General features: G+C 31.0%; 1 protein-coding gene across 2 annotated transcripts; it reads right to left on the bottom strand.

Moving 5' to 3' along the window:
- Positions 1-4,927: 4,927 nt before the first annotated feature.
- LOC124923897 (probable protein phosphatase 2C 6) lies at positions 4,928-7,829 on the bottom strand. Of its 2 annotated transcripts, XM_047463893.1 has the most exons (6): positions 7,814-7,829; positions 7,599-7,644; positions 6,474-7,240; positions 6,086-6,391; positions 5,887-5,992; positions 4,928-5,529 (listed from the first exon to the last, which is right to left on the bottom strand). In XM_047463893.1, the coding sequence occupies exons 3-6, from the start codon at positions 7,038-7,040 to the stop codon at positions 5,195-5,197; spliced, it is 1,314 nt and encodes a 437-aa protein (XP_047319849.1). In that variant the 5' UTR covers positions 7,041-7,240; positions 7,599-7,644; positions 7,814-7,829; the 3' UTR covers positions 4,928-5,194. The 2 variants fall into 2 exon arrangements, with proteins under 2 accessions (XP_047319849.1, XP_047319848.1); XM_047463892.1 differs by lacking the exon at positions 7,814-7,829 and having other exon boundaries at positions 7,599-7,769.
- Between the last annotated feature and the right edge of the window lie 5,909 nt (positions 7,830-13,738).

Raw genomic sequence — 13,738 nt, 5'->3', positions numbered from 1 at the left:
TTCTTCAAAATTTCGGCCACACAATATCATAGGCAATTTTCAGCCTTAGAGCTTGTTTGAAAATGATTTTTTTTTCAATCCCTTTCTCCTCCATTTTTAATCCATAAAATATTTTTAATAAATATGACATTTGTTTTGCCAATTTATTTTATTTTTATTTGTATTTTGTATATTTTTGGAGTTTAAATATTTTTGGGACAAGGGAATATAACACTTATTCTAAATTATTTATTTTAATCCCCTTGGTTTTTCTTAAAATTAATTTGAAATGAAATGAGTACCGCATTTATCCCAAATTATTTTATTTATTTACTTGTCCATTTATCAATTAATTAGAATTTAATTATTACAATAATTAATCCAATTAATCACTTAATCTTGTTTTAGCATTGATTTTAATTATTTTTATTTTATTTATTCAAAATAATTAATTTAAAATTTATAAATTGGGTATGTAAAATTTTAGTGCTTACACACTTACTTTTGTATTGTCGAGGGATGACTAGTATTTAGAGTTTTTTTTGTTAAGTATTACTAAAATTAATTGGGTGATGCTCGAGTCTTTGGATAATTGTTGAGAAGTTTGGATTTATACGATTGAGATGACATATCTACATATTTGGGTTAACATCTCAATTAATTTTTGGTGGACTATCTAGTTATAGAGAAATCATCGAACTTTCAATGATAATAGTCGTCCGATGCGTATCATTCATAATATTATTATTATGATGTTTTTTAGATTCGTTCCGAAAAGTTAGTAAAGTTAGTCGGGAAATTAATTATTATTCTCGAGTACTTATAAACATCATAATTGATTGAATACCATTTTTCTTATTTTTTATTATTTTTTCTGTTCATGTTTTATTTTTATGATTAAACGATTTTTTTTTCATTTTTAATATATATGAACATTTTTTAAAAAGTTAAAATATTATTATTTTTTTATATTTTAAATTTAAAAAAATTATAATTAAAATATTTTGATATTTTAATTAAAAATTTCAGCTTAGAGCACAAATGAATTTTCTAAACTTTTAATGAGAAAATGATTAGTATTTTTTTTATCAAGTCAAATCAATAGTATTTTTTTTTATCTAACTTTATAATTATAATTAGTGATGATCAAATATGAATGATCAAATAAAGAATAATTATAATTTATTTTTATTTAGTTATAATTTTGTAAAATAAATAAATATTGGAGAATAACCGAACCTAGCTCATAGATATTAAACCATACCTAACCTAGTTAATCTTATTTGTTTGTATTTATTTTAACTATTTTATATGAATTTCATTTATTTTCCCCAAAAAAAAAAGACATTAGCCGGGGAATTTGATTAAATAACCTCAAAGATGAGGTTATTTGATCTGGTGGTGATTTACTAATTAAATTGCGTTCGTGGTATTTTTATTTTTTTTTTACGAAATTACCCTTGTAGCGAAACGCTAAGGGACTTAGCGTTTCGCTAAGTGAATTAGGTTTAGTATAAATACTCTAATTTTTTCATTTTTTCCATTTTCTTTCTCTCTCTTCTCTTGTTCTCTCTTTCACGGCGGCGACGACGACGGAGGCGACGACGACGGAGGCAGAGGCGGCGGGGCGGCGGTCTAACCTAAATCGATTTGCACGATCTTCATTTCTTTCAAACCCTAAACCTAAATCGATTTACACTATCTTCATTTCTTTCAAACTCTAAACCTAAACCTATTTTGCATGCAGGTCAGGTGAAGGATGATTCTAAGGCGTCTATTCTAAGGATGTTTCCATGATATTCTCAAACTCTTCTATTCTTATTTGGTTTATATTGTTTCATATTTATTATTTGGTTCGTTCATATCATATTGGTTCATATTTCTGGTTCATATTTCTATTTCAGGGAAGTTTCGCTAAGTGCTTAGCGTTTCGCTAAGTGCTTAGAGTTTTGCTAAGTGCTTAGCGTTTCGCTAAGTGCTTAGCGTTTCGTCAAGAAAGTAGAGAGGCTAAAAGATACTTTCTATGAATCTGAAACTCTATGACAGTGAAAGTAATCGCCATTAGAGAAGTGAATCAATCCAATTTACTCCACTTGGATTCATGTTCTTTTGAATCATGTATCTTTAATCCTGTAACTGGAACGAATTCTTCATTTGTCAAAAATGACGACTCAAAAATTCTTCCCAACTGTAAAGAATCTCTTTCCCACAAACCCTACTTACAACCCAGAAGAGATTGCGAATCTCATCTCCAAGATCCTTGTAAATTCCATTCCTTCAACACCTCTCCAGATTAGACAATCTCTTGTTTCAAGTCTCAATCCCCAAGTAACCCACCTTGTTCTTTCAAACCCTAATGTCCCAACTCGTCCCTACTTAACCTTCTTCAATTATCTTCAAAGCAAACCGTCTCTGATTGTGCAAAGGTGTTGATATGAGTTTGGTGAGTTATACTGCGATGATTTCGGGTTTGTCGAAGGTGGGAAGACCGGATGAGGCATTTGAATTGTTTGATGAGATGAAAGAAGCTGGTTTTGTCCTGATGATACTGTGTATTCTTCACTTGTGAGAAGTCTTCATGGGGTGATTAGATTTTTATTTGAATGGTTGAATCTTCATGCTAATGATGTTGTTCATTATTAGTTTGTTAGTTGAATATAATAGAGATGTTCTTCTTATTTGTGTTGTTTAATCTTTCAACTATTGTAGATAACCAAATTTTAAACTTTCAATCAATTTTTATAACAAAATATTGGTAACACATCTTATGAATTATGATGAATGGACCTTGGTTGGGTAAGAATACAAACCGATCCGAGCTATCTAACTATCCAATCTGAATTGAACTTTTGATCATTTGGTTCAAGTCCGTGATGGCTTGGATTCGATTCCATATTTAAGACATTCATGATGGAGTATAATCGAAATCTGAAAAAAATCACACATTTTTTGAATAGTTTTTATAAGAACATTACTTCAAATATGGGGTTCACTTACATAAATTTGAATCTTGAAATGCCTATTTAGATCTTGTTTTTATCTTAACAGTATAAAGAACTAGAACTTCACTCCTATCAATGAATAAAAGAGCTCTGCATAAATGAAATTGTACCAAGAACAAATAGTATTATCAAACATATTATTCTTTTTTACCACATTAACTAAAAAATTACAATTACAATTGTGAACTACATATTATATGTTTTCATATATACAAAATCTATTACCAATTAAAAAACAAACTTTTGAAGAGATTACTATATTTTTTCCCAGTAATTGAAATGAGAATAAGTAAAAAATAGCATCTCTAATTAGTCTAAAATCTTTTCCTATATGACCAAGTTAGCATAGGCATCAGGTCCTTGGCTGCTCCCATTTTGTTTTAGCTTTTTGAAAGGAATAATATTTTACTGGAAGGCGGATCGTTCTAGAGTGCTGGAAAATCGCTTTCCTAATGGATTGCCTTATCCACCAGTATGCATAAGTAGCAAACCTGCAACCAACTTGAGGCTTGAATTTCTCAACACTTTTCAGAATACCCATGCTCCCTTACTGTAACAAAAGACTCAATTTAAATTGACAAAATAATAGTTTTCAAATAGACTAAATAATTTATTCAAGTTTTGCTTGTACCTGTAACAAATCATGAAGTTTGAGACCATTATTTTGATACTATTTAGCGATGTGAACCACCATCCGTAGATTGACAGATATTAGCCTCTCCCTACTTCTGTTACAGAAATTAAGCCGCGACTTCAATTCCCTAGATGTGGCCTCCGCCCATTCAACAAATGTTGGTTCGCGGCCGAACTGTGTGTGGAGTCTAGTTTTCACTTTTTCTAGTTTCAACAAACAATACCGCATTAATACATATTTTTATTAGAAATAAATGCGGTTATGAATGAAACATGCATGGCTTGAGAAATTATCTGATTATTGGGAACAATATGCAGTTAGGATTGAAACTTGAATACCTGTATTTGATCAAAGAAGTCGTTTTCCTCTTTTCGAGTCAAAAGTTGCTTAGTTTTGAGTCAAAAGTTGTTGTATTTGATGCACGAGTTTTCCTTGAATTCTCATTCAATGGGTTGGAAATTTCCCCAACTGTAACATTATATTTTGACACATTCTCATAAATAAGCACTTAGCGTTTCGCTAAGCACTTAGCGAAACTTCCCTAAAACAGAAATATGAACCAGAAATATGAACCAATATGATATGAACGAACCAAATAATAAATATGAAACAATATAAACCAAATAAGAACAGAAGGGTTTGAGAATATCATGGAAACATCCTTAGAATCGACGCCTTAGAATCATCCTTCACCTGACCTGCATGCAAAATACGTTTAGGGTTAGGGTTTGAAAGAAATGAAGATAGTGTAAATCGATTTAGGTTTAGGGTTAGGGTTTGAAAGAAATGAAGATCGTGCAAATCGATTTAGGTTAGACCGCCGCCCCGCCGCCTCTGCCTCCGTCGTCGCCTTCGTCGTCGCCGCCGCCGTGAAAGAGAGAACAAGAGAAGAGAGAGAAAGAAAATGGAAAAAATGAAAAAATTAGAGTATTTATACTAAACCTAATTCACTTAGCGAAACGCTAAGTCCCTCAGCGTTTCGCTACAAGGGTAATTTCGTCAAAAAAAAAAAAAAATAGCACGAACGCAATTTAATTAATAAATCACTGTCGATCAAATAACCTCATCTTTGAGGTTATTTAATCAAATTTCCCCTTTAGCCAGCCCCTCTACAAAAAAAAACATTAAAACAATTATAAGTGTTTTCAAATATGTGTGTTTTGAATCTTTAGACATCTTTTTAATACTAAGAAACTACAAATGTGATATATTTATAGTGAAGAGTGAGTGGCTTAAAAGAATGGACAAGAAACCAGCCTAAAATAAACTTTTCAAGCACAAATTCAATAAGAAACAAAACCCGATGAAAAAATCTAAAGAATTGAGTTTTCGTTTATTCAAGATTGTATTTCTAGACATTTTTGGGAAAAAAAAGGCAGCAAATGCGAAATCGCAAAACTCTCGCAACTCGGAGGAGATAAGATGAACAAATACAATCTATATAAGTTGTCAAATTTTACTAATTTTAATAGAGCTAATATTCACAGCCACAATGGCTACAACTACAACTGTATATAACCGAAAATTCACAAGTTTTTTTTTTCTTTTTCTAAAGAATAGCGAAATCCCTCATCTCTAGTTATGTTTTGCTCTTGAATTTTCTTTGGGATTTTAAGTCGACAACTATGACTGTGATATTGTCTTTACTACCCTTTTGAAGGGCACGATTACATAGATACTCGGCTGCTGCTTGTGAAGCGGGATCTATTCCTTCTCCTCTTTCAGAAGGGATCGTCGTTCCATTCTTTTTGTGCCATACTAGTATTCTTTTTCTAGCGAGATCAACCACTTCCTCGTTTGTAATCACGTCCCATAGACCGTCGCTGGCGAGTATGAGACACTCGTCGTCTTTCGTTCGAGGAATAAACATCACTTCAGGGTCAGGAATTATCCAAGGTTTCAAGTATCTATCACCTACAAAACCAAAACAGTTTATTTATTTTACTTTTACGCATAAAAGGCAATTTTAAGGCCGTCAATCATTGGTTAACCTACACCGAACAAGATTATTTTAAAACAATCCATCTCCTTGTCCGGTTTAGGGTTATTTGTGTTTAGACTCAAATCTCAACATTCAAATCTCATCAACTAGATCATTAAATCATCCATAAATGTATACCAACACAACAAATTTATACCTCTAATATATTTTTACCCAATTTACAATAATCTAATATTGAACAAGGTTATTTGATACTACCCAAATTCAAAAAGAAAACTTTGGGTTTTGAGATATTAGGGCACAAATATATTAAAGAAAGAGCTCATTACCGATAGATCTTGACATAGCTAGAACTCCGAAAACTCTGTGCCCATTCCATTGTATGACCTTCCCACCGGCGGCTTCAATCCTCGCATATTCATCTTCACGATTCGGCTAATCAAACAAAAGAACACGCCAACAACAATAAAGAGTCTTGAATACATAAAAACAAACAAAACAACAAACGGCGGTTTGATTCATACATACTTTATGATCGTCTGACAAAGCCACTGGTTCTTTTCCCCGACAAAGAACAGCCCTCGAATCGCCGCAATTCGCCACTATAATATGGGACGAACAAACAACAGCCACAACCGCCGTAGAACCGACAGTTTCAGAAGCAAGGGGCTCACCACCATCGCTACCTCCAACCTCGGAATCAACCTTAACAAAACAATCCCTAAACGCTTTTCTCCATTTCTCTTGACAATTCGCATTTCCCGATCCTGAAATCGCGTTTTCCAACTCCTCCGCCAACACATTATGAAGACGTTCCCGGCAATAGTTCGCAACCTACAAAAATTCCACACATTTTCAAAAAACGAAAACAAACAAAACGACTATTGTTTTCAAATAGAAAAGATGAGACGGTTACTTGAAAACCACCATGGCCATCATAAACGCCGAATAGATGACCGGTTAAATGACTCAAACAATTGTTCGCGATGATATTACTGTCGCAAGTAAGCATTTCAATCGGAATCTTTAAAAATCGAGGCAAGGTCGCAAATGCGTCCTCCATTTCAGGCCGCCTTCCACATATCGAAGTAAATCCCCAAAGGGGAACGTAATCAACTTCGAAAACACTTTTACCCGACACAATAACTGTTTCTTTTATTCTCACTGAATCAACATTCTCATCACTTCTTGGCTTCACCACAGTTTTCTCGAATTCTATTGAATTCGTCGCCTCCCCTACGTCGAAAGACAAGAAATCGTCCCCACAAAGGCTGCTAGTATCGCTCACAACCGAATGAGAACACGAACTGTCAAGAATCTGATCACCTTCCACCGAAAGATTGTCTTCTTCTTGTTCATCTTCTTCTTTCTCGCGTTTCCAATTCTCCTGATTCGTTAACATATCTAAAGTAACAGTTTCTTTTTCCGAATCAAGATCAGAAACAGAACTCACATCATCTGCCATTGTTGGCTCTATTTTCATCTTACTGAAATCTATGAATCCAAACCCAAACTCGAATAGTCACAACTAAACAGCATCCGACACATCTCCTCCTTTAAAAGCTCTATCTAAACAATAAAAAATGGTAGAATTTATACTCCAACCCCTTTATAAGAACACACCCTATCATCTCTCTTTCTTCTCCAATTGATCAAATTCTTCAATCCAACACTCAAATGCAACTGGAACAAATAAGGAATTTCAACATACTTAGAAAAGAACAGGCATATCAGTTCCAACGTCAATTTGACTTCACTTATTGAATTGGGTTTTTCTTCATCAATCAATTAAAACAGAGATCTTCAATATATAAGAAATAGAAACTCTGTTTGTGTAAAAGGCAACGAAAATCTCAAGAATCACAAGAAAACCCTTAAAAGATTAAAACCCTTTTTCACAGACAGCTCGAGTTGCCTGGATCTGAGGTAAACAATCTCAACCTCTCGAATTCTCTGTCTTTTTCTTTCATTATCAACAAGAAGCATTCATACTTAATACCCAGGAATTAAATCTGAAATGGGACAAGTAAAAAAGACATACCTAATCATCTTCATCAGCAGGAACGGAAGCAAAGAAGGGTACTACACTGTAACAAAGAAAAATCAAGAAAGTAGAAATAAGGTCAAGATTGATCCCTTTAGGATTTCATCTTTTTGAAATCTTTTGGATACAGAAGAAAGATAAACCCAGAAAATTTAAGTAAAAAAAAATTAGAAAGCATCAAAGAAAGAAAGAAAGATGGACATGTGTCAAACCTAGAAGAAGATATCAAAGAAAGCAAGATCTCCACCTAATTTTATTAGAATGATTAATTATAAATAAAGCGGTTATGAATAAGCTAAATAAATTTAAATTCGATTCTAGTATGTAATGAATATGGATCCATACAAATCGAATAATAGAACAAAAATTCATATTCGAGCAAGAAAAATATGAACTTCTATCTAAATTTGATTTGAAGTTCGAAAATTTAATAAAAATTGATTCGAAGTAAAGTTCGAACTCGAGTTTCAATTGTTTGAACAATATCGAAGCATAGCTTGAAATAATATATAATGTGTAATATAATAAAAAATATATAAATATTAAATAAAATTAGTAGAACGAGGTATAAGAACAAAATATTTTGGGTTTGAGTTTGGCGGGAAATATTATTGAACATGTTCAAATTGGATTTAATTCGATAATTTTAAACTCGAATTAAATATATGTGGAACGCGCTCGAAAAGTTAGGCATTCGGTTAGGTTGAATACCTAATAAGGACCTATATTTGACCATATTAGTTAAATAATTTAATTTCAAAATACTACATTTTATTACTCCAATAATTTAAATTTTAACATATTTGTTATAAATTAATTAATTAAACAAATTTATAATTAATTAAACAAATTTAAGTATACAAAATATATTTTGAGTGCAATTATTTAAATAGATTTTTTTTATTAGATTATAATATATTGATTTTTATTATATGAAAATCCTATATCCAAGTAATTGAATGTTTTTCAATTTGAATGGTTAATCATAGATAAATTTATTGGGCCTTGATTGAATCTATCGTCGGGTAGTTTTTAAAAAAATTATGAGGTAAGTTGGGAGCTCATAAAAAAAAGATATTTGTGAAGGTTAATTTTGTTTATGCCTGTGATGTATTGTCTTTGTTTTTTTTAATTGTTTTTAAAAGGTCAAAGGTTCGAACTTTACTTCGAATCAATTCTTATTCAAGAGAGGGGAATGATGTAGGTTGGTCTAATATTGTATGGTCTTCCAAAATCATTTCGAAGCAGCAATTTGTGCTGTGGTTGCTGTTCAGGAAGAATATTTCAACTAGGGATCGTCTTAAGCGTTTTATGGATATTCCAGACTTTAAATGCGTACTTTGTGATGGCAATGAAGAGACGATAAATCATTTATTTGGTGGTTGTCCGTTTACATTCAAATTATGGAGGCGGTTTACAAAAGTTATGGAGTTAGTTTTCTTCCCTTCGAATTGTATTGATATCAAGGAGGTGACGATTTTAAAAGTTAAAGGTAATCTACTTCATTCAAATATATTTAAATGTGATTTTGTTTCTATAGTTTACTATGTTTGAAAAAAAAAAAACTCAAGAATCTTTATGAGGGTGAGATTACTATTTTATTCTACTATTTTATTCTATAGATTTAATTTGTTCTAATAAAAGCCTAATTAAGTATGCAACATGACATGCCTAATTAAAGCTTGATTTGATATAAAAATTAAAGTACAAAATAATAAAATAAGATAAAACTTTAGTTTGTAGTGTCATCGTGTTTGGCACATGTCATGCACGTGATGAGCATAGCTTAGAGAATTAAATTCACAGATATCTCTTTTCCAAGGCTTTGCTTGTCACCAGAATTTTCTTAATAATTTTATTCAGAAACATTTGATTTAAATTATTTAGATTTAGCATGGCCATTCTAGTCTGATTCTTAATGTTTTGGATATAAGTTTTAGGGTTGTTTTTCCTTTTAAGGGAAGTCTTGTTGATGGTTTGTACGAAACCTTAGGATATATATATATATATATATTAATATACTGTCTTTTTACTATAAGATTGTGTATGAGCTAGTAAATGTCGACAATGATTAGTCTTTGTTTTTATGTTTTGTGGCTCGTTGTGCTATAATATTTTTTTCTTAATCAAATGATAGAAGTATGAGAAAATGTGTACAATTATGTGTTGGAATCAGAAAGAGACTTTCATGAATATGAATAAGGCCTGGTGGTTAGTTATGAGTTTTTTAAAAACTCATACAAAATCAAATATCACTTCATTCCTTTATATCCATCACATCATTCAAATTATTAACCAAAATACTAAAATATCCTCCATTTTAAATTATTATTTTTTATTTTATTTATATATATCAATACCTTTTAAGTTTTTTTTACCAAAAATAATCATCACCTCATCAAAATCATAACCAATCATTATTTTTTTCTCCCTCTAGATTTTTATAAAAACTCCAAACCGAGCTCTAAAATTAATTTTGGATGGTTAAAATATAGTAGAAAAATTAGTACACATATGAATAAAATATAAATAAAATAAATATAAATAAAAAATAATAATAATATGTATTTAATATTTAAAATTCTTGACAAGTCACGAATAATATATTAAAATAAAAAATAGAACACTCTCATTCCACATTTTATTAATTTCGATAAAACAATTTATCTTATCACATATCTCATCACATATTTTTTTTCGAATAAATCTCTTATCTTGTAATCTTACACTTTCACTTTGACCAATTAAATATTTGATTCACATTTTTAATATTTAACATCGTGACTTCACACTTTCGTCAATCAAATATTTGATTCATATTTTTTAACCACTTTCAATTGATACGAGCATATTATTTTTCGGCAAACCACATCCCAATCACACTTAGTTAAAGAGTTGTACTTGTTTTGATATGTTGCAAATTCGAAACATACATATAACATTTTTAATATTATTTTTAACCGTTTTAATTTTTTGGGCGGGTCAACCCAAAATCCGACCCAAGTATCCATTTACTCTCACATATATATCCAAATTAATCACAGTTTTCGACCCGACAATCCGAATACTTTTAAAATTAAGCATCATTATATATATATATATATATTAGTTAGTTAAAAAGTTGAACTTATATTGTTAAAATGTCCCGCGTTCATCAAATTTGTTGTTGAATTTAAAATATAAAGTCTTATTAGCCTAGTTGGTTAAAGAGTTGTATTTATTTTTGTTAGGTTGCAAGTTTGAAACATACATATAGCATTTTGAATATTATTTTTAACCGTTTTAAGTTTATGGGCGGGTCAACTCAAAATCCGACCCAAGTATCCATTTACTCTCACATATATATTCAAATGAACCACAACTCTCGACCTGTCAATTCGGATACTTTTAAAATTAAGCATCATTATATATATATATATATATATTAGTTAGTTAAAAAGTTGAACTTATATTGTTAAAATGTCTCGCATTCATCAAATGTGGTGTTAAATTTAAAATATAAAGTCTTATTAGCCTAGTTGGTTAAATGGTTGTATTTGTTTTGTTATGTTGCAAGTTCAAAACATACATATAGTATTTTTAATTTTATTTTTAACCGTTTTAAATTTATGGGCGGGTCAACTCAAAATATGACCTAAGTATCTATGTCCCACATTTATCAAATTTGGTGTTGAATTTAAAATATAAAATATTATTAGTCTAGTTGGTTAAAGGGTTCTACTTGTTTTGTTAAGTTGCAAGTTTAAAACATATCTACAACATTTTTAATATTATTTTTAATCGTTTTAAGTTTATGGGTCGACCCGACAATCCAGACACTTTTAAAATTAAACATCATTATATATAGAGAGAGATTAGTTAGTTACAAAGTTGAACTTTTATTGTTAAAATGTTCCGCGTTCATCAAATTTAGTGTTAAATTTTAAATATAAAGTCTTATTAGCATAGTTGGTTAAAGAGTTATACGTGTTGTTTTGTTAGGTTGCAAGTTCGAAACATACATACATCATTTTTAATTTTATTTTTAACCGTTATAAGTTTATGGGCAGGTCAACCCAAAATCTGACTCAAATATCCATTTACTTTTACAAATATATTCAAATTAACCACAACTCTCGATCCGGCAATCCAGACACTCTTAAAATTAAGTATCATTATATATACTAGAATTTAGCCCGTGCATTTGCACGAGTAATAATATAAAAAATCGTGAAAAAATTACGGATAACATTTTTAATTTTATTTTTAACCGTTTTAAATTTATGGGTGGATCAACCCACAATCCGACCAAAGTATCAATTTACTCAACATCATTATATATTAGTTAGTTAAAAAGTTGAACTTATATTAATATTAAAACGTCCCGCGTTTATCAAATTTGGTGTTGAATTTAAAATATAAAGTCTTAGTAGCCTAGTTGGTTAAAGAGTTGTACTTGTTTTGTTAGGTTGCAAGTTCGAAACATACCTCTAGTATTTTTAATTTTATTTTTAACCGTTTTAAATTTAAAGGCGGGTCAACCCACACTCCGACCCAAGTATCCAAATTAACCACAGCTCTCGACCCGGCAATCCGGACACTTTAAAAATTAAGCATCATTATATATATATAGATATATTATGTGGCTTAGCCCATCTATAGGTTGCAACTCATTTAGATGTTGCCATAACTTGATGTGCTAAGATAAACCTTATATATATATATATTATTTCTAACATCTTACCAATTATATATAGAGAGATATATAGAAGTTAAATATAAATTTAAAAAATGAAGCTCAAGCTGGAGGAACTGGAGAAGAGGGATGAAGAAAGAAGGCGAAGAATGGAAGCGGAAAAGGAAGAAATTGTGACAAGAATGGAGAGGGAGAAGTTAGAGATGAACGCAAGAATGGAGAGAATCGAATTGTATATGAGGCAACAATCACCTCCTCCCCCCACAAGCTAAGGTTGTTTCGATTCAAAACATGTTTTAATTAGTAGTTGTGTAAATTTGAATTTATAACTGATTTTTCGGATTATTAGTTTGGTTTCGAATTTTGTAATGATAATGATCAATTAATGTGATCGTTTAATGTATGTGGCATTTCTTTTATCATTGATTGTTTGGTTTGGCTGAACAGGTTTTGGTTGCAAGGTTTTGGTTGCGAGCAAAATAATCTGAAATTTTTAAAAAAATTACGGGAAAAAACCGAAAGTGATATTGAAATCTCTAGGTTTTTCTTCAAATGAAAAAACTGAGAGATATTAGAAAACTCTCGGTTTTTACTCAAAGAGAAAACTGAGAGTTATATGACAAACCCTCGGTTTTTACCCAAAGAGGAAAACTGAGAGTTATATGAAAACTTTCGGTTTTTCCATTTGTGGAAAAAACGAGGGTTTTACAAATAACTCTCGGTTTTCATCAAATGGAGAAAACCGAGAGTTTTCAATATTACTCTCGGTTTTCTTCAAATGGAGAAACCTGAGAGTTTTCTAATAACTCTCGGTTTTCTCCATTTTTAGAAAACCGAGAGTTATTAGAAAACTCTCGGTTTTTCCACAAAGAGAAAAACCGAAAGTTTTTCAATTACCTTTCGGTTTTACTCTAGGGTATCTAAACCGAAAACTCTACGATATTTCTCGGTAAATGCCCAATTGTTTTTTACGAGAGAGTCAATACCGATGGATGGTGAGAGTAACCAAAACCTTCGGTAATGTGTCTATACCGAAAGTTATAGGGTCAAAACCGAGAGTTTTTACTCTCGGTTTTGACTCCTTTTTCACCAGTGTATATTGTAATTTATTATCATATCAATTATATATAAATATATAAATATTTTTAACATGGTATCAGAGCCGCTGCCATCAGATTTTGCTGTCATCCGTCGCAATCCAGTTTAACTTCGATCATCGACGCAACTGTGCGGTCAGATTTTGATTTCGACTATTTTTTTATTTTCGGATATGATTACTGAATTGTCTATTATTTTCTAATTCGCTGAGCCGTCTGAGTTCTTTACTAAATCTTTTGATATATTTTTTGGCGGGTTATTAATCTTTTTTTTCTGCCTTGAATTATTTCTTTATGTATTTCAATATGGATCGTGTGAAGACATATGGTATTACAGTTATGTTTTCAGGAGACAATTATGATTT

Source organism: Impatiens glandulifera, chromosome 2 (assembly GCF_907164915.1).
Source record: "Impatiens glandulifera chromosome 2, dImpGla2.1, whole genome shotgun sequence".
Taxonomy (NCBI): Eukaryota; Viridiplantae; Streptophyta; class Magnoliopsida; order Ericales; family Balsaminaceae; genus Impatiens; species Impatiens glandulifera.
This window is presented reverse-complemented; position numbering and strand designations above follow the sequence as displayed.

Bases quoted from the DNA above. Each gene is read 5' to 3' on its own strand.
- LOC124923897 (XM_047463893.1), bottom strand. From the start codon at position 7,040: ATGAAAATAGAGCCAACAATGGCAGATGATGTGAGTTCTGTTTCTGAT. The intron at 6,392-6,473 runs GTAACCGTCTCA...GAATTTTTGTAG, and splicing joins ATGGCCATGGTGGTTTTCAA to GTTGCGAACTATTGCCGGGA. The intron at 5,993-6,085 runs GTATGTATGAAT...TTGTTTGATTAG, and splicing joins CTTTGTCAGACGATCATAAA to CCGAATCGTGAAGATGAATA.